A 21,858-nucleotide genomic window follows, 5' to 3' on the forward strand; every position below is an offset into this window, starting at 1 on the left:
TTTTTTTGAGATGGAGCCCTTGCTGGAATGCAGTGGCACGATCTCAGCTCACTGCAGCTTCTGCCTCCTGGGCTCAAGTGATTCTCCTGCCTCAGCCTCCCAAGTAGCTGAGATTACAGGCTCTCGTCACAACACATGGCTATTTTTTTGTATTTTTTTTTAAAGAGATAGGGTTTCACCATGCTGGCCAGGCTGGTCTCGAACTCCTGATCTCAAGTGATGCACCTGTCTCAGCCTCCCAAAATGCTGGGATTACAGCCGTGAGCTATCGTGACCAGCCAGAAATGCATCTTTCTATGTGAGAACTTTGATGCTGTTGATTTCAGCATTTGTTGCAAAAGGTATGATTAGTATGCAATGTCTTACTACTGAGCTAATTTGTGACAATAGATTGTAATGCAAAATTGAGCTAGATTGTTGAGATGGTACCAGCAATAACTATATTAATAAAATATTTGAATCTTCATATTTCGTCATAAATTTTTCAACTAGTTTGTAAAGTAAGCAGCCATATAATAAAATTTTCAAACAGAAATTTGAGAGCAGTTGTTGAAATACACTTTGGTGATAAAACTAGTCACAAATGTAGGTTTTATGACAGTTATCACTTACGAGCAAATGACCTTGGATAAATTACCAATTTATTTAAAACTATTTCTTCATCCAAAAAATATAGGTAAAAATTAAATGGTACAATGAAATATAACAAGGATTTAATAAATAAGTGTTCTTATTTTATATATTTGGACAATAAGAACACAAATATACTGTGAACTCAATTATACTGGCTTGTACTTTTAACATGATTTTCCAAAATAATAATAGTACCCTTGTGCTCAATGATAACTGAATCCATGACTACTTAATTAGGCTCTGCAGTAATTTTCTTTATTGCATTTGCTCATTATGTTAGTAGAATGATTGCAATGCTTATTTATATGTGAGCACTTCATATCCACAAGATGCCTGTATAAATTAACTTTGATGCAAAAATTTGTCTTCCTAAACAATATTTTTCTTCCCCTTTTCTAGACAATCCCAAAGAGACAACACGCGTCGCTGTTTTTGTGAGAATTTTGGATGTTAATGACAATGCCCCACAGTTTGCTGTGTTCTATGACACTTTTGTATGTGAAAATGCCAGACCAGGGCAGGTAAGCACCTACAGGATTAAAACCATGGAAAGATTTTAACTGTCTGCGAAATATTTTGTTTTCAAAATCCTGAGAGGAAAGAATACACAGGGATGGAGACATTCGTATACAGTCCCGATATCATTTTAAAACCGCAACTGATGTTTTAAAGGTGAAAGCGTTTTAAAAGCCGTATACCAGGTTTCATATTTCCTTTGTAAAGTTCTAATGCATAATAAAATTTTATTGTTGCCACAAAAGTCGAAATATAAGAAGAAATAACTACTTTCAAAACTTTCAAAAACAAAGACAAGCAAACCCCTAAGACCTCCTGCTGTGTCATTAAGTAACTACTGATACCTGCTAGAGAGATGAGAGATGAATGCTGTGGAAAACCAGAGACAAATGTACGGGAGCAGCAGAATATTTAATCACTATTCTGATGTGTACAGATATGGGTTTGCATCGGGGCAGCAGAATTTGCTCCTTAGACTTACACGTTGCATTTCATCATTACAGCAACATATGAAGTGCTTAATGACTTGGCTTTAGTACTTTAAAACATTTTTTCTGCATCAGCTTTGTTTATAATTCTGTAAGTCTTTTCCTCAGTGGACTCGTTTTGTTGATTGAAAAGCTCCAGTGTATATGGCTGAAAGAGAATGCTCTTAATTGGTTTGAGTGCTATCTTCACAGAAGGAAGCTGCGTGGTATAAATAATAATTGGGAATCAAATGTGTTTTATTAAAAAAAGGAAGCATCATGAAATTGTATTATGTTTTGACATTATTTGATACTCTTTATAAACATCAATGTCATTGTTACATTTTTATGCAAATTATATTGCGGAATAATTCAAATTCTTCCTTTTGGAGATTCTAACAAGGATTCAATAGCCTGTCTGTTGTCTGAATATGGTAAAATTGCTGCAATTTGATTCATTTTTTTTTAACTTGAAAATGTTATGGAAATGTATCATTTGAAATATTTAAATGACTTAGCTGCTTCCCACTTACTACTTAATGAAACAGTGCACGCCCCGAAAATACCATTACAAATCATCCTCTGCTTGGCAGGCTCAGCATGATATACACTGAAGTCTTTTCTCTAAGAGATAAATTACCCACTTTGCTACTGCTGCATACATTGCTCCCTCTATGGTTATTCTATTTGATTTTCAAAAGATATCTTTTCAGAGCATTCAAGTCATTATAAATACTGATTTACAAATGTATTCAAAATATACAAAATGGAAAGTATGTTTGTTTATTTTCCTTCTGCCGATTTTCTTTTTAACTGTAACTGGCTCACAATGTCTCCATACCTTTTGGACATTTAAAAAACAGCTGGCATATTGAAGGAAAATAATCAAATAAAAGATGATTTCAATAAAAAGGGAATTAGCCTGTCTTGACCCACCTGATAGGAAGAGGATGATTAATATTTTTTTGTCGAATTGGCGGCCTGTGCAATAGCCTCCCATACAGGCAAATTCTAATAACACCAGTTTGTTAGATGTCACTTTGGTCTCATAGGCTGAAAAATGCCTTGGTTAAACTAAACTGTGATATATTAAGGGATGAAATTCTAGGTTATGACATCCTAGCAGGCAAAATCAAAGTGGTAATTTGATAAAATTCTTGTTCAGAGCCTTTTTAAAATTAATTTGTTAGCTCTGACTCCCCTTCTCCTAGGAAAGCAGAAGAATGTCAGTGTTTCAAGGTGTGCCTTAGTTACTTATGGTGTATCTCAATCCACCCAACACTCCTCTGAATTAACTGCTCCTTAAGAGTAGCACTTAAGAGTGACACGGACATGGAAAATAATCCATTCATTTGGTTGTGGACAAAATGAGGTGACAAATAAAACTAATGACCATTCCCTGCTCTTGCCTATTTTCTGATCTAAGGGTAGGATTTCTCCTTGGAAATGTTGCAACTTTTAACTGATGTAATATTAATAATCCCCTCCTGCGCCTGAACTAGGCGGCTTGACCCTTTACCTTTTCCATCACGAGAGAGTCAGAGGACCTCAGCAAAAGAGAGGACAGAGGGCTGGCTCTTTTTTTTTTTTTTTTTTTTTTTTGAGACGGGGTCTCGCTGTGTCTCCCAGACTGGAGTGCAGTGGCGCCATCTCGGCTCACTGCAAACTCCGCCTCCCGTGTTTACGCCATTCTCTTGCCTCAGCCTCCCGAGCAGCTGGGACTACAGACAACCGCCACCTCGCCCGACTAATTTTTTGTATTTTTAGTAGAGACAGAGTTTCACCGTGTTAGCCAGGATGGTCTCGATCTCCTAACCTCGTGTTCCACCCGCCTCAGCCTCCCAAAGTGCCGGGATTACAGGCGTGAGCCACCATGCCCGGCCAGGGCTGGCTCTTTTTGTTTTTCATTCTGTCTTGTCTCACTCATGCCTACTCCTGGAGTCAGTAAAATATATTTTAAGTAAATAAAATACATTTTAATAATTTTAATCTTCATGGAAAGAATTTAATACCACAGATTTCCCAAGGTGTCTCTCTAGGGAGAGATGCTGCTTACCTTTGCCTTCAATAGTATCTATGTGACTTATCAAACCACATGCCAACTAACAACAGATATCAAACCAAATGGCAACTAAGCCTTTAAGAAATCAAAAATATCCCATTACATATTTTCCATAGAAAAAGCTAAAACATATTAAAACTTAACCAGTTTTCTAACTTTAAATATCTTAAAACCCATTCATTCTTCCAGATAACATAATAATATGATCATTGAAACATTCCTCAAGTTGATTTAAGATTATTTTAGAACAGCCCAGTGAAAACAGAAATCAATTCTATTCTTATTACTTCCCTGACAACTGAAAAGGGTGCAACAGTGCTTTTTTTTGTTTGTTTTTTTTGAGAAGGAGCCTGTCTGTTGCCAGGCTGGAGTGCAGTGAGTGGCATGATCTCAGCTCACTGCAACCTCCACCTCCTGGATTCGGTTCAAGCGATTCTCCTCACTCAGCTTCCCAAGTAGCTGGTACTACAGGCACATGCCACCATGCCTGCCTGATCTTTTTTTGTATTTTAGTAGAGACAGGGTTTCACCATATTGGCCAGGATGGTCTCGATCTCCTGACCTTGTGATCTGCCCACCTTGTCCTCCCAAAGATTACAGGCGTGAGCCACGGCGCCCGGCCAAAAGGATGCATTTTACCAGCACAAAGGAAATGTTCTCAATAACAGAAACTCCAAGGCTTCCCACAGAAAAAGCTAAAACGTATTAAAACTTAACCAGTTTTCTAACTTTAAATATCTTAAAACCCATTCATTGTTCCAGACACCATCATAATATGATCACTGAAACATTCCTCAAGTTGTTTTAAGATTATTTTAGAATAGTCCAGTGAAAATAGAAATGAATTATATTGTTGCTAAGGAGATAAAATGTAAATGACTTATCTGTGTACTTTTCTTCATATGCTCAAAACAAATACTGGAAATCACTAGTTTCTGTTTGTTTGTTTCTTAATTGTGGCAAACTCTTTTATTGGAAATGGATCAAAATGAGTTTTTCTCCAGGACAAAAAAAGACAGTGGATGCTTACAGAGAGAGCCAGGGAAAATAATTTTACCTCCTTGTTGCCAAGTTCTGATATCTGTTACCAGTCTTCATGGCATATTTACCAAAACAAAAGCATTGTGATTTTTAATATATGGTTGAAGATTGAGAGGGAAATTCAGGATATGAAGAAGTTGAACACTAGAAGTAATGTCTCAAAGGAAAAAAAAATCCTATTATCTTGTAAAGGATATAAGTGCCTGCATCTGCAATAGTGAAGTCTTATGGTCATAAAAATATATTGTAATGTAATATAGATTCTGTAACATATGATTTTGTTTGTATCATCTCTACGAGTTTGACTTACCCCTTTTATAATATTCATTGAAAATGTATAAATTAACTACTGATCTTTAAATCAATAGTGCTATAATATTTGATTAAAATAGCACATTTTAAAGATTTTAATATTAATTTTTAAAATTTCTTATAGATATAGGTAAAGATGTTTCCATTTGTTTTTTGAACTGCATTATTTTGATCCATAAAAGTAAATTGAAATTATACTTTATAAGTTTATTTTGAGGGAAAATATACAGTTGGAAATTTATATTTATTTTGAGACGTTTGAGTTTCCATTTTCAAAGGCCATTAGCCCTATTTTACATTTCTGTCACTTTTGTGTCTGTATGTGAATGTTAAAATATTAATCTTAATGACTAAGGATTTCTAGTAGTCTACTGTCTTTTTTGATGTTACTCCATTTATGTCATTTTTTCCTCTTCAATATATTCTTATAAATCATTATTTGAAAACGAAATCCTTAAGAGTATATTTGACAGACAAGAAATCAGTCAAGAAATGTTTTTTCACTGAATTGACATATCTTAAGAAGTATTAGTTAACATTATTTTGACTTTATTAATTTTAATAGATTTATATTCTTTCTTTTTTATAATTCTCTCTTACATTTAATTTTAAGTTACAATTAAAATTTAGTCAAATAATTATGTTGCTATGTTTTAAAATGTACTTTTGAAATAATTCAAAGTTTTAAATGATGTTTTCTTGCTGCTTATTTCTAGGCAATAAATATACATCTTTGTGTCCAATTATATTTCTTGTATCCTTTTGAAATAAATGGTTAGGGTTGTAATTAAATAGGCTAATACCACAAATACATCACATTTTCATTGCTCTAAGACATTTTAAAAGACAAGTATTCTAATACAGATAGTTGTAATAATTTCTTTATTTCTTGTAATTTTTTACATATTATTTTAACTTGAAATCACTTGTTAAACCAACAAAACATCAGCAACAAATATTTTAATCCAACATCCACATAACATTGAGTTTAATGCAGTAAAAAAGTATATTCCTTTTGGTTAAGAATTAATTTGACTATATAAGCATCAGTGTACATATTTAACAACTTTTGAGGCTGTCTTCAAAATTAAAATACGTGAAACATATACGAATTGTATTATAAATATACGTTAAAGAACAAAAGGAATACAGATGCAAAAAAAACCCTAATATTACATATACATATACATCTTACATTCATATTTGTATATTAATCATATATGTCCAAAGCAGTGATCTGATTATGTATTGGAGCTAAATTGTGTACTTTGCTACCATATAGCTTCTTGTGTTTTCTCTTACCGTAAAATCAATCAGAGTTTACCCTTTTAAAATAATTACCACATAATATACATATGTTGAATTTTTAAAATACAATTTTACTGAAAGTGTAAGTTAATTGAACTTGGACTGTCAAAGTTTCTAATCATGTTTAAGACTGTTAAAAAGTAATATATAACATTACCTATAAAATCTCTACATTCCTCAATCATTTTCATTTTATTTTGGGGAGAAGCAAAACATAGTCACAATAATTTCCTAAATTTTCTGACATTAGAAGAACTCTTCCATATCACTGTGCAAATGCATATAAAATAATCTCATTTTAAGTACTATTTCTAAATTAACAAAACTCCAAATAATATATTTTTGTTTACCATCTTGAAGTAAAGGGTACGATCCAAAAGAGATAGAGATGAGAGAGGGAGAGATTATTAAAATCAAAGTAATAATAAAAAGATGGTTTAACTCAAGGATACATTCACAAGAAATAAAAGTCAATTATTTTGAACAACTTTAGACAACATGAAGATCTTAAAAAGGTGCAGATTATACTCATGGATAAGAGATATATTGATGAGATATATTTTTCTCTTTCTGCAGCTAATACAGACTATAAGTGCAGTAGACAAAGATGACCCTTTAGGTGGACAGAAATTTTTTTTCAGTTTAGCTGCTGTCAATCCAAACTTCACAGTACAGGATAATGAAGGTAAATTTTAGAACTTGTTCGCTATGACTTATGGTGATATTAACAGGAAATGTCCCTAATGTAATCATTGCAATATATATGCCATGTCAATCTATTGATCTGAATTATACAATTTTGTTTTAATCGAGTATTTAATGACATATTTAGTAAATCCTTATTGGGCAATGTGTACTCTCTTCAATTTTAAAATAATAAAATATGTGAAAGAGGTCTCTTTATGGATGTTAAGGAAATGATTGAGTCTTGATAAGATTAGAAAGGCTGGAAATAATTCTTACAACAATAATATAGGACACATAGAGTAGAGAAATGAATGATTCAGTAAGACTCTCAAGCAGACTTCAGTGAGATTTAGCAGCAGCAGCAGATTCACCAAAGCCAAATATGCATAAGGGAGTGAAAAGAATGAGTGAAAAGAATGAGAAGTAGCCTGTGAGGTGATTCAGTACAAAGGCATTGTTACAAAGGTACTGTTGCAATGGCAAGATGTATGCCTCTTGAAGGTTAAAAAACCTTCCTCTTCTTCGTTATTGATTTAAAACGTGCAACAACGCGTGAAATTTACCTAATCCATTTCTTCCTGAATGTTGGATTGATGTGTGTTCTGCATTGTGTAAGCACACACACAGATGCACATAAATTTAAAAAACACACATTTAGTATGGTTTTTCTCTTAGTATGCAAAATAAGTTTTTTGAAAAGAGAAAGCAATTGTTATCTATGTAATCTTCATAAATGATTCACTTATAAAAATTTACCACTTTGAAAACAGTACTGAGGAATTATGTGAAAACCTAATAAATAAACAATTCATAGTATATTTTTCAAAGTAATTATTTGTCTTATCTATATATTAATTGCATTGGACTTATTTTTTAGGAAAATGTATATCAATTTTATTTTTTACATAAATACCTTTTTATTTATACATTAAACCTTGGTTATCACATTGGGAAAAATGTACTATCCCAAACCAATTGTAATATTTTAAAATTTATTTTAGATAATACTGCCAGAATCTTAACCAGAAAAAATGGATTCAATAGACATGAAATCAGTACCTATCTCTTGCCTGTGGTGATATCAGACAATGATTATCCAATTCAGAGCAGCACAGGCACACTGACCATTCGAGTGTGTGCTTGTGACAGCCAAGGCAACATGCAATCCTGCAGTGCTGAAGCCCTGCTCCTCCCTGCTGGCCTCAGCACGGGGGCCTTGATCGCCATCCTCCTCTGCATCATCATTCTACTGGGTAAGAAACCTTAAAACAATGGGAACATTTTCTAGGCTCTTTAGTATGTTTTTGAAGAAGAATCGTTGCTATTAAAATCCCTTTCCCAAAACCAATCCCAAATTTTAAGATAGACATAAATTAGCTATGTGATATTCTTTATATTAAAATATTTTATTTGATCAGAATATATAAGAATATATAAAGAATTTTTGTTGTAGTCATAGTAATAGCGAAACTTTACCTCATGAGGCCTAGAATCATTGTAATGTGAATCAAAATATTTAGAAAAAACAACTATCTTTCACCACAATGCAGTAAACAAAGGAAAAGTCAAGAAGAATGAATGCAGAATGGCTTGTGTAGGAGCTTGGAAATTTGAGAGACAAAATTCTTGCTAGCCATGCTGAATGTTCTGATGGAATTAAGAGATCTTTAGAACCTGAGTCCAGTGAACAAATGAAAGGAGACACATCAGTGGCCAGGACTCCAATTATTTTATTGCTGGCCCATTATTTTCCTCCTGAGTGGTGTAGTAACAGAGTCTGGGGCAATGGTTCTTCTGGAACATCTTCCATACAGGAATCAAGTAAGAGTTGGAAGAGATGAAAGATAAATAGTAGGGTCTCAAACCGCAACTCTGGAAGGTAGACTTTAATCAATCTCAACAAGACTAAAAACAACAAAGACAAAGGTTAAGTTGATAACATTTGTTAGCATAGCCATTCAAAAACTTGATATAGAAACACTTCCCATCAGCATTCCTGTATTCAATAATTGCTAACTTTTCATACATACAAAATAAAGTAAAACTTTAGCATTTGTTTTAAATATTAAAATAATGTAGACAATAATAAATTGTAGCAATATTTCTATGATTACAAAGAGAGAGCACGTTTTTGTATGAAGTTAAGGCCTGCAACAACAAAAAATGGATTAAAAATATTTCCACGTTCTTTATTTGATTTGATTATGTCTACTTCATTCTATAGAAGTTTCCATTTTTCTACTTTTATCATAGCACTTATGCACTTTCACTCTGTGTTTAAATAGCAGTAAGGTAAATTACTTATGACAGATAAATCATTGAATGGATGATTCGAACAATTCTAGATTAGATTTTTATCTAGTTCAGGAAATGAGAACGTGCATATTAAAAAATACACATTTTATAATTTGTTACTATGAAATGAAATCCAGAACAAAACTTTTCTCTGTACCACAAAAAAATATATGCCTCATTTTATTTCATAGAATGAGAATTTGGTATAATTCTGTTTTATAATTTGACTTACCATTAATACAACAAACATTGAGGAAAATTAATAAATGTGCTTTACAATAGTTGAATCCACAATTGCAAATATGAGTAATATAAATATTTATTTGGGGATTTATACTTTAAGTCATATAGAAAACTTGTTCTATTAAAATATGCAATTAAAATGAAAGTCTCTAGTATGAATAATATTAATGGTGGTAAGTTTTTAGTATGTGTTTACTGTGTTTCAGACTCTGCTCTGTCACTGGCACTTTGCCATGACAACCTTTTTCACAAAAAATATCTGGCATGTGTGGTGTTATTTTCGTTTTATGCATAATGAAACTGAAAATTCAAAATATTCTGAATATTTTCCAAGGTCACATAATTTCTGAGTGTTTGAGCTAAGGTACCTTGGTATTAGTGTATCCAGAGATCGTGTGGAATCTGTATTTCCACTTTTATTATGGCTGGATGGAGGCCTCACTATCTTACATACTCACCAAAATAATATTAAAATAGATTTTTACCTGATTTACTTTCCCCTCAAACAATGATACTTCATTTTATAATCAGGAGCAGACTGCTTTTAACTGCTTTTGAATTAAAATCAGTTTAAGTATTCTCTCTAGTTTTGTTAGTTTAAACCTATTTTTATATTTCTATTACCCTAATCAAAAAACATTCAAGAAAAAGGGAAATGAACTTGAACTTGGAGCAAATCGTAATGAGTTGTCATTATTCTCAACATTAGAAGGGTTTTGCTGAGCAAGGTCATTTGGTTGATGATAAATAATCTGAGATTTAAAATCTTTACACGTTTTTATGTGCATAAATAATTGAATTTAGGCAAAATAAAATGGCATATTCTCTTAAAAGCTTGAAGAAGACACTTTTAAAAGCTCTGCCTATTTGCTTTTAATTACTTGGACAAGAACACTTATCAATGGCTAAAACTTTCTTTTTCATGACATTAAAATAGTTTATTGTTTGCCTTCTCACACAGGTTGAAGACAGACTAGTCTATGCGTTCGATGTTAAAACAGAAAACATAACTTAATACCCCTTCATATAATAATGTAATTAATTACATACTCTTTAAATGTGTGTTCAAAGAAGGTAAATCAATACTTGTATCAATATTTCTTCTGATACACACACACACACACACACACACACACACACACACACACATATCTCCAGTAAGAGTCTTCCCATCTTTGTCTAACTGAGTTCACACTTTTTCCCTCGAATCCTTTTAAAGGTTGAGGATCAAAATGTTTGGAAATAATGATTAAGGGTGAGAAACTCTACTGCAATCAGAAGAATTTGATACTAACTTTCTCTTATCATTTATGCTATTACCACTGTTATGATTATGAATATTGTCTCTCATTGAAGTGAGAAAATGTCCTTTTTGAGCAATACACTTTTCTATTGTGAATCTAGCCAAGATTCATAATTTTGGGGGGGAGTTAATCCAGTGTTGTAATTTGAGAAATTTACTCTTTGCCATCTTGTAACCTAACAATGTTTTTGGGGGGGTCTCATGCAAGGTATATATTTTCATGGAAACCTTAGAAATTTCTAAATCCATCTAACTCTAAATAATTGGTTTTTTTTCCCAATAATTACAGCATTCTTTTAATAAAGTAAAAAAAATATGTAAGTTCATCAGCAAAGCTATTTAACAGAAGTCAGTACTCAATATCTTGTGAAGGATGTTGCTTTTTACTATTGTGTAAAGGCTTTGAAAAAAGTAAGCCTCAGGTTGTCCTTTTAAATTATCTTACTTGAAGCTGAATTCAATTTGTATAGATTTATACACACAAATTTTATATAGCATCTTATGTTCCTTATTTAATGCAAAAGATAAATATTATCTGTACAATGAGGAACCTTTTAAATGGTTCCTAGAAAATAAAGTGTCAGTCACTACATTTGAGGAATATGTTATGTTGCTTTAAAAATAAGTCACTGTATTTAAGGAATATTTTACGTTGCTTCAAAAATAAATTAGAAACACTGATCTTAAACACCACCCACCCTTGCTAAACCCTTCAGCATCTCCCCTGACACCTCCCCCAAACTGTGGGAAGCATAAAATTAATCTGAAAGTCTAACCTGTTATAGAAAGCCTGGGTAACTTAAACTCCTTTATAGTATTTCCACTTCTTACAGTGTTTTGAACGGACGTCTAATGTATCTTCTTGTCTTTTTTCAAGTTATAGTAGTACTGTTTGCAGCTCTGAAAAGACAGCGAAAAAAAGAGCCTCTGATCTTGTCAAAAGAAGATATCAGAGACAACATTGTGAGCTATAACGATGAGGGTGGTGGAGAGGAGGACACCCAGGCCTTTGATATCGGCACCCTGAGGAATCCTGCAGCCATTGAGGAAAAAAAGCTCCGGCGAGATATTATTCCAGAAACGCTATTTATTCCTCGGAGGACTCCTACAGCTCCAGATAACACGGACGTCCGGGATTTCATCAATGAAAGGCTAAAAGAGCACGACCTTGACCCCACCGCACCCCCATACGACTCACTTGCAACCTATGCTTATGAAGGAAATGATTCCATTGCTGAATCTCTGAGTTCATTAGAATCAGGTACTACTGAAGGAGACCAAAACTACGATTACCTCCGAGAATGGGGCCCTCGGTTTAATAAGCTAGCAGAAATGTATGGTGGTGGGGAAAGTGACAAAGACTCTTAACGTAGGATATATGTTCTGTTCAAACAAGAGAAAGTAACTATACCCATGCTGTCTCCACTTCACAATATTTGATATTCAGGAGGTTTTTCCTGCCAGTCAGCACAATTTTTTTTTCCCATTTACTTCTTAATTTGTTCATTAATTACATTAATTCTTTCCTGTAGGATGTCTCATGGAATATATACAACATTTTATTTAATCACTTCCAAGAGCCAAAGCTATGGAAATACAGTGTTGTCCATCTTAGTAAATAAAAGATAATTTCAGAAACATGAACAGGATAGTTCTCCCTTAAGCAACCTCACAAACAAGCCGCTTCTGTTAGATACATGTCCTGCCCTTGCAAATGAAGCTTTTAAAAGGTGAAGAAAATTTTAAGGTATATCCTGTTCTGTACATTAAATTTAAAAAAATGTACATGTGGTGTTAGTAGGTGTGATATGCAACCTGGTATACAGACATTTGTGCAATTTCATTTCATCAAATTCTATCTGCTAATGTTTTATATTTATATTTTGTATTTATTTTAAAAAAATAAACCAGTTTTACAACTACTTTGTCTGTAGCTTCTTTTTTTTCCCTAGGATGGAAGACTTTCTCCCTGAACTAAATATCTTGATACAAAATTACCTTACATACAGGTAAGAACACAATGTCATTATCATTAGCATTGAAAATACTAACCAAATTAATATGATTTAGGTAAGAATTATTTTTCCAATGAGTTTTGATACGCTGTGGTATGTGGAAAACTCTTCATATACAAAATGATAGTCATTTATAAAACACATAAAAATTTGCCATTTAAACAACTTAAAACATGACCATCCTTATGCTAAATATCCCAAGACACCAGCAATGCAGTAATTTCATTTTGTTTATGTTCACTAAAATCATACCTGAAAGAATAAAACATTTTCTCATTTTTTATGGCATTCATGCCATTAAAGTTTATAGAGAATAATAGTTCAGACAGATTTCAGACTAAAATAATCCTTTAATGGAAAATATACTTACCTCCCATGGTGACTTTGAAAATGCCTACTAATGACAGTAATAATGCAGAATATTCCATTAAGACATAGCTTTACAATTATATCAAGATTTTAAAAGCCATGATGCATCTGCTTGTAACAAAGCCTGCTTTTCTGTCAATGATTCCATAGAAAGCAAGAAAATAAAAATAAAAAAAAAGTAAAACATTGGCAGCTAATTATCCAGAGTTCCTAAGGATCATGAAAGTTAGCTGACACTAACTGATTCCTTATTTCTCAACCTCCACAACATGATTTATTTATAAAAGGAGCACTTTGTTGGACATAGGCTAGGAAACCACATTCCCTGCTGAGTATATTGTAAATAATACCAAAGATCTATGTGCTCTCTACTTAGTGAAAACGCTGTGCTTTTCGATTGAATCAAGGTGCAATACTGATGTGTCCTTAAAGTAGAATTATTTCAATCTTATTAAATGGTAATATTTTCCCAACTTCCTGACTGAAAGGGCCCCACATCACTCTGAACACAGATATTTTTGTTTGCATGTTAGCCTGATTATAAAAGAAAAAAAAACATATATTCTAGTTAAAAATACAGTCGTGTGACAAGGCTAAATGATAACACGATTTGGCAGACTTCCTCTTTTCCAAGAACCCATTCATTGTTACTGAAGGTTAGGTGTCAAAAGGACAAAGTTTAAGGAACAAAAAAAGTTTGATCATATATGTTGAACTAAACAGAGAGAAAATCCTCAATATCCTAAAAGGACTACTCATTAAAAACAAAATCAGTTAACAATGGAGAAATTAAAAAAGGTACAAATTGTAAGAATTTTATATTAGATATGATTCAAAATATACATTTGATTAAAATTACCTTTACAATTTACAGCATTAGTTATTTTTATTAATACTTGATGTTAATATTTGGAATTCTTATTTGGATAATTTTAAGTTTCCTCATTTATGTAATTTTAAAGTAACATGAACTTGCTATCATTTATTGTATCATTCTGGTTTTTATTAAATTAAAGGACTAATCTTTAACATCATCCAATTTAGGTTTACAATAATTCTCATTAGGGAGATTGAGTAACAGGCTTCTTTGTCGATATAAGGCCTATGTCGCAGAGAAATTATTCAGTAACAGCCATCTTACTTGTTGATACTGAAGGGGATATGTTAAAAATTAATTGGTGATCCTGAAATGTAAAATGTATGCCTATAATTACCTGCTAAAACTCTCTCAATAATTTCCCTGCCATTGTGCTCTCCCAACGGAGAGAAAGGAATGGCCAATATGCAGATTATTCTATGCCCCAAATCTCCTTTACATGGGGACTGGGGCAACCCTCTCTCAGTATCACTGATTTCATTGACAAATGTGGGCTTTTCTTTTATTCATCTTCTTACACCTTCATTCATCACATATTTTTTGAGCAGCTATTATAAAATCAAGGGATGTTTTAAACACTAGAGATGTAATAAATCATAGATTATTCTTTTATATTACTGCATGATTTTTCTATTAATTAAAATTAAAATATTGCAAAATAGTTAACACAATATCTAACTTGTACTATTATTAATTTTCTTTTCTTTTTTTTTTTTTTTTTTTTTTTTTGAGACAGGGTCTCACTCTTTCTTTTGCCCAGGCTGGAGTGCAATGGTTTGATCACTGCTCACTGCAGCCTCTACCTCCCAAGCTTACACAGCCCTCCCACCTCAGCCTCTCAATAGCTGGCAGTACAAGTGTACACCATCACGTCTGGCTAATTTTGTATTTTTTTATTATTCTATTCTATTCTATTCTATTCTATTCTATTCTATTCTATTCTATTCTATTTTATATTCCATAGAGATGAGGTTTTGCCATGTTGCCCAGGTTTGACTCAAACTCCTGGATTCAAGTGATCAACCTACCTTGGCCTCCCAGAATGCTTGGATTACAGGCATGAGCCACCATGCTATGCCCGATTGTTTACTTTTCTAAACAGCAAATAAATAAACCACTTTGCTCTTCGTTTTTCATAATTTAAATAAGCTAAAAAAAGATGATTTATAAATCTTTTGATCATTCAAAATGGTGATTAAGTTGATCAATTATCATTGTTTCTACTATCAACAAAATATGAAAGAAAATTTATGCAATGATACACACATAGGCTGAGATTTCACTGTATATCAAGTAGATACTCTTACGCAACCTCAAGAATTACAGATATTTATCGGTAGACATTAAGTGTGAGTAATTAGATGTCTAGGATCTTCTAAAATTATAGAAACCTAACATTCAGGTTTTTTAAGATTAAGGAGATCTACATATCTGTATTCATTTATCAATATAGCTATCTAAATGTCCATATATAATTTATGTCTATATTATATATATGTGTATGTACTTATAAAACATAACTGTTAGACTCTAACATTCAAGGAAATTATTCCTTTTATTTTTTCACTTACAAATACACATACACACACTTATATTCACATGTCTTTATTAAAAATTTCAGCTTAACATAGCTATTAACAAGAAAATAGAGCCACTTTTCAGAATCCCTTACTCATTATAGGTCCTTTGTGCTCAAATAGACAAATGAAGGAATGGAAGGATGGTGCGATTCTTACATTCATTCAGATCTCAATTATTAATCATGTTTGATATTTGCCTCAGAGATTTTGGTGAACAGTAAAATGAGATAAAGTTTATAAATTTGCAAGAACTGAATTATACAGAACATATAATTATTTTGTACAAGAATACAAAAGCAATAACTGAATTATGGACACTGTCCCTAGTCAGTTATGGTATAACAAATATTACATATATGCCCCAAGATTAACTAAGTGGCATACAACATGGAAAGTAAGAAATTAATAAAAAATGTTGTGGGCTCCTTTAATTCAAGGATAGAGTATGTCTTTCTTCCCATTATTTTCTCAGTGAACAGTCCCTGGCACATTATAGTCACTAATAATGCTAAAAAATTTCATTACATCTACCCAACACATTTTCTAAATATTTCCTATAGTCATTCTCCAATGGCCTCATTATCAATTATGGCTCTTCAAGGTAGACTTGAGGCCTTCTTTTTCTTCCATACCTATCACATCAGTTTTCATTTACTATAGAATCTCCCAAAATAAATATGCTTTAATCTACTGCCATTCTTGTTTTAAAAGAAATTTTTCAGTTACAATCATTAAGCACCACTGTGTCAGTTTTTTGCCATACACTTAAAGTAGATTGCCCTTAATCTTTACAATAAGTTCTCCAATGTATTAATATCCCCATAGCATACAAGATTTACAAATAGAGCTGCAAACTACTGCGGTATTAACGTGAAGATGCTCTCCTTGCAGTTGAGCCCTTTGTATTTTTCACTTGAGCCACTGTCAGTGTGACAGTCTTCAAACTTCTTTCCTGCAATACAATTTTGCATTTTGCTTACCCATCTATTTTCATAAAAAATGAAAGAAAAGGAAAAAAAAAAACTAAAAGCAAAATCAAAAAATAGATTAGTAATCTTCAAAGAACAAAGAAGTCATTGTCAAATACTTCCCTGAACCCTCTTGCCTAGAGGCTCAATTCCAAACTCCTATTATAGAATATTATTTTCCCTCAAGTTGTTTTTTTTTTCTCTCATTGCTATGATGATTTGAATTGTCATTTTAAAACTTGTGACCAGATAATTTATTATTTAAGTCTGAATTTCTCCTGAAATTCCAAAGATACCTACTACTTAATAGTAACATCTTATACTTGACATATCCAGAAGAGTACCACATGTTTCCCCACCAATACATGCCAAACTTACTTCACCTGCAATCTGTTTCAGCGCTGATTGGCAATGTTTTCACTCCAGTGAAGTGCTCAGGCCCATGACTTTGGAGTCACCCTGTATACTGCTTCTTGCAAATCTCACCTCCAAACAGATTACTTTCCGTATTAAAACACACATTGTCCTACAACTTCTCGTCATTTCTATTTTTGATCCAAGCCACCAATACCTTCCTCCTCAATTATTAGGAACAATTAACTTCCTAACTCATAGCTTTCCATCCTGCCCCATGTACACTCAACTGTCAGCATTGTGGTCAGAAGAATCTTCAAAATAAATTGTCTATGTGGTCATTTCCTTCTTTTAAACTCTTTAGTCATTTGTCATTTTGGTCAGAGTAGAAAATTAACTCCTTATAATGACTGAAAGTCTCTCCATACCCCTTTGACCTCTCTTCTGCTGTTTTCCCATTTGTTCACTTCCCTCTGATCTCTTCTTCGGTACTGTTTCTTCTTTCCTTTCTGTGTTCACACTGGCCATTCCTTCTTCTTGCAGCTGGTCTCCCTACCTAGCTCAAGTTCTTGATCAATTGATCAAATGCTATTTTTGATTTGCGGTCTACCCTATCCACTCTTAAAACTATAGCATTTCCCTAGACCCTCCTTTACGTTGCATTTGTTTTCTCCTTAACGCTACCGCCTTTTGAGTATGCTATGTAACTTACTTTTTACACTGATTATTTTTTGTCTCCCTCAGACAGAATGTAAAATTCATGACAATATGTCACTAATTGTAAATTTGGTCATTATGATGACCAAATATATAGAATGATGTCTATCTGCCTAGGAGCTCAAAAACATTTGTTGGAAGAATTAACACACACTTTACTATTAAATTTATCACATATTACACTGAAATGTAGGCAATAAACATATTATATGTATGCAATATTTCTGCCTCCTCCTTTAGTGAACTACTTAAAGTTATAGGAGGTGCCTTAGTGATTTGTTTGTTCCTTTTATGACTGACAGAGCAGGAGCATTGCCATCTTGGACAAGCCCCTGATTCTAAAGTTCACCTTAATAAAAAGCCACCTAAATCCAAAGGGCATCAGCCTAATGGCTAAGGTCAGCATGACCATAAGCCGCAAATAATATCTCCAACCAAAAACATTCCAAATCCCTCCCCAACCAGAGACATGGTAGCCCCGCGATAACTCCCCTCCGGTGTGGAAAGCTGCCTGCTGCAAAATAACACCCCCTCCTCCCAGAGAGATTCTAATCCCGTCAAAAACTTCTCCACACACAGAAACATTCCAAGCTTGTGATAAGCCCCCTCACCTTAAAACTAATATACACTCTCAGTCTGTAAGAGAAAGCGCGCCTGACCGAAACCAGCCAGGAGCGCCTCTCAGGTTTTCACTAAAGAAAACCTGTCTTTAACTGCCAGCCACGTTTCGTTTTTCTTTCCTCTTTATTTAACTCTTACAAAGACAACTGATTTTTTCCCCAAAATACAACAGTGCTTGCCCACCATTTTAAGAATAAATGATAGCCAGTAATTATTTTGGTTAATTGCTTTAGGAAATTAGAAATAAACCTTAAAAGAATCTGAGAAAAAGTGGTTACATTGCAAATATATTTAGAACATTTGCAAAGTGCCAGTGATAATGATAGTAGGATTTAACATAAAATAAGTACTAGTGTCAGAGAATGACTACCCTTTCGGGTTCTGTTCTAATGTAGTTGAAGTCTGAGTCACAGTTTTGGGGAACCTCATATTTAAAGACAATGAAAAGGCCAAATAAAGGGACTGCCATTCAGGCAGTTTGTTCAGTTCAGAAAGATTGTTATCAAAGGGAATGATGAAGTGGAAGAGATTACCAGAGTTTTAAGAACTCGAACTCCCTGTCCAAAATATTTGTGAAAGAAAATTAGAATCCTAGGACCCCAAACTCACTATGCCAAAAGCAAAGTTAAACTTGGGAACTGCGTCACTGACTTTCTTTTGTTCCCAAACAGATAGCTATAATTCCACATGCTTAAATCAAATATTTTTGAAGTTTAATATTAAGTAAAACATAGATTTACTGAGCAGAAGAGGCATGCATAATTGACTTTTCCTTCTACTCTCTTATTTTCTCATGTAAAAAGTAGACTCCACTAGGTGCGATGGTTGGCCCACACCTGAATCCCAGCACTTTGAGAGGCTGAGGCGGGTCACCTGAGGTCAGGAATTTGAGTCCAGCCTGGCCAACATGGTGAAACCCCGTGTCTACTAAAAATACAAAAATTAACTGGGCGTGGTGAGGCATGCCTGTAATCCCAGCTACTCAGGTGGCTGAGGCAGCAGAATCGCTGGAACCCAGGAAGTGGAGGTAGCAGTGAGCTGAGATTTTGCCACTGCACTCCAGCCTGGGTGATTGAGCAAGACTCCATCTCAAAAAAACAACAAAAAAACAAAAAAACAAACAAACAAAAAAACCAATAGACTCACTGAGTGCTAGTTCAGTGATCTTCCCTCCTGCTCACTCTTTCCCCTTTAAATATTGAAATTCTCAAAACTTTCTTTGGAAAAAGTGCCGGTCACAGGTCCCACTGTGACTTGGGTTTCTTTTCCCAGACGTGCCCTCAACCTTGGCAAAATAAACCTCTAATCAATTGAGATCTGTCTCAGTCATTTTTTCATTGGGTTACATTTTGGTAACCATGAAGGGATTCTCTGAAAGAGCATGAAGTTAGATCTTGGTCTACAGCAACTCCCCTATCAGGGCCCTGCTACAAGCTGGAGCTCGTATTGTCCTGATAAATGACTTGATTAGCTGAAGTCCGGGAGCTTCTCCCTCCAGAGATCCCTCATCTTCGAATACTTTTTGGTTGAGATCTGAGGTTTATTCTGCTGCTGAGCACCTCTTCTAGGAGTTTTCTGCTTCCGGGATGGTGGAGAACAGGCTTCTGGTTGGGCTGCATCTCCAGGTAAGTGGTTTGGGGTTTCATTTTGAGGTTTGGTAGCTAAAGGTCAAGTTCTGTTAGTTGGCTATCACTTCTTTTTATGCTCAGTGATCTTGACTTTATGTAAATTGTGTGATTGCCTTTGTTTCTGGTTTTTGGTTTTTTGGTTTTTTTTTTTTTGAGACAGAATCTCACTCTGTCACCCAAGCCAGAGTGCAGTGGTGCAATCTTGGCCCACTGCAACCTCCGCCTCCCAGGTTCAAATGATTCTCCTGCCTCAGGTTCCCAAGTAGCTGGGCCTACAGGCATGCACCACCACACCCAACTAATTCTTTGTGTACTTTTAGTAGAGATGGGGTTTCACTATGTGGGCGTGAGACTCATTATGTGAGTCTCGAACTCCTGACCTCAGGTGATCCACTCACCTCAGCCTCCCAAAGTGCTGAGATTACAGGTGTGAGCCACCGCACCGGGCCTTTTTTTTTCTTTTCTTTTTTAAATATTAGCCTATCTTCCCTTAGATTTAACCACCTCCTGGCTCCCTCTAATGTCCACTGAAACCCTCATAGCTATATGAAGTTAAGTTCCACCTCTAAAAAACCCTGGCCGGTTAAGAAAAATTAAAAAGATTGACTACCTGAGAGTTTTTTCTTTATATAACAAGCCTTCTATCCCAGCCTCTTTCTGTGTGCTATTAATTGAAAAATTTTAGAAATCTGTTATTCTACATAATTAATGAAAACATCGAATTTCAAAAGGACACATAATAGTGTCATGGCTAGCCTTAAAATTTCTCTTGACTAAATCAAGAGAGAGAAAAAAAAAATCTGACCCAAAACAGTTTAAAATTCCCACCATGGCTTAGGTTTGCTATATCTGGTCAGGGAACAAGGGCCACTTAACCTTATGGCATAATAGCTAAAATTCAATTCTGCACCTTCACTTCTATGGCAAGGATTTGATTGCTGGTCAGTGAACCAGTCTTAGTTTGATATTTCTGTGACTTTTGGGGTACCAATTTACTATTAATCTTTCCCCCTTCCTTGAACAACCTTTGATTTCCTGCCTTCTTCTATCTGCAGGGAGCTCACAGGGTTTGGGGCCTTTGTGAGTGGAAGGTAATCTGAGAAACAAAGACCCCAGAGAGTATGGCCTGACAGAATTGTGGGTTATACCTCATTTACAGCTAGTGAAACTGTCCTTCTCTGAGCTATCTTTTGGGTGATTCTGGATTCTGTAAAAATCTGCTTGTCACCTCTTTGGAGACAGCTTGTATATCCAAGGTTAAGTGATATCCTTGGTTAAGGTACTTGGGAGGTTACTTTTTGTTAAAGCAGTTCAAAAGCCAGAAATATTAACTGTTTGTTCTATCTAAAATCTAGTAATAAGAAAATTTGAAAGGAATTTTTAATAGCTCCATCACCAAAAGTCGACAATAAAACTGACATTTAGATTATATATGGATATATATGTAGTTATAAGACCTCTATTTGCTCTATGAAGCTTTCTCAGTCAACTAAATTTCTGTCTTCTTAAACCTCTGCCAGCCACACGACTTCCCTCTGTCTGTTTCCCTACTTATTTATACAGGCCCATCCTTTCTCTTGCAACCCTTGGTATGACATAAGGGGACAAAAAGAAAAAAATTAGCACCCCATGAATTCTAGCCCCCAGGCGAACCCCCTCTCCCTCCTTAAGAAAAAACAGAAAAGGCACCACAGATTCTTTTTTTAGAGAAACTGCCGTGTTTTTTGTTTGTTTTGATTTGTTTTTCTAAGACCACCAGAGCGGGCACAAAAGAACCAGCGACTAGGCAAGTGTAGGAGCAAAACTGCAAGTTTATTTTGGTCACCTAAGGTGTGGGGAAGAGGTCTGTCGGCCTCCGGCAA

General features: G+C 34.3%; 1 protein-coding gene across 2 annotated transcripts in view; it reads left to right on the plus strand.

The window, feature by feature from the left end:
- CDH10 (cadherin 10) overlaps positions 1–12,789 on the plus strand; it is a 171,892-nt gene extending 159,103 nt beyond the window's left edge. The window contains exons 9-12 of one of the 2 annotated variants that reach the window (XM_017868612.1): positions 1,033–1,154; positions 6,916–7,024; positions 8,028–8,279; positions 11,745–12,789. In XM_017868612.1, coding sequence (XP_017724101.1) covers positions 1,033–1,154; positions 6,916–7,024; positions 8,028–8,279; positions 11,745–12,235 — 974 coding nt within the window. In that variant the 3' untranslated portion in view covers positions 12,236–12,789. The remainder of the gene's footprint in view (positions 1–1,032; positions 1,155–6,915; positions 7,025–8,027; positions 8,280–11,744) is intronic. The other variant, XM_017868613.1, reaches the window with a different exon arrangement.
- Positions 12,790–21,858: the final 9,069 nt, after the last annotated feature.

The sequence above is a fragment of the Rhinopithecus bieti genome, unplaced genomic scaffold, assembly GCF_001698545.2.
Source record: "Rhinopithecus bieti isolate Rb0 unplaced genomic scaffold, ASM169854v2 scaffold_4044, whole genome shotgun sequence".
In the NCBI taxonomy this organism is placed as follows: domain Eukaryota; kingdom Metazoa; phylum Chordata; class Mammalia; order Primates; family Cercopithecidae; genus Rhinopithecus; species Rhinopithecus bieti.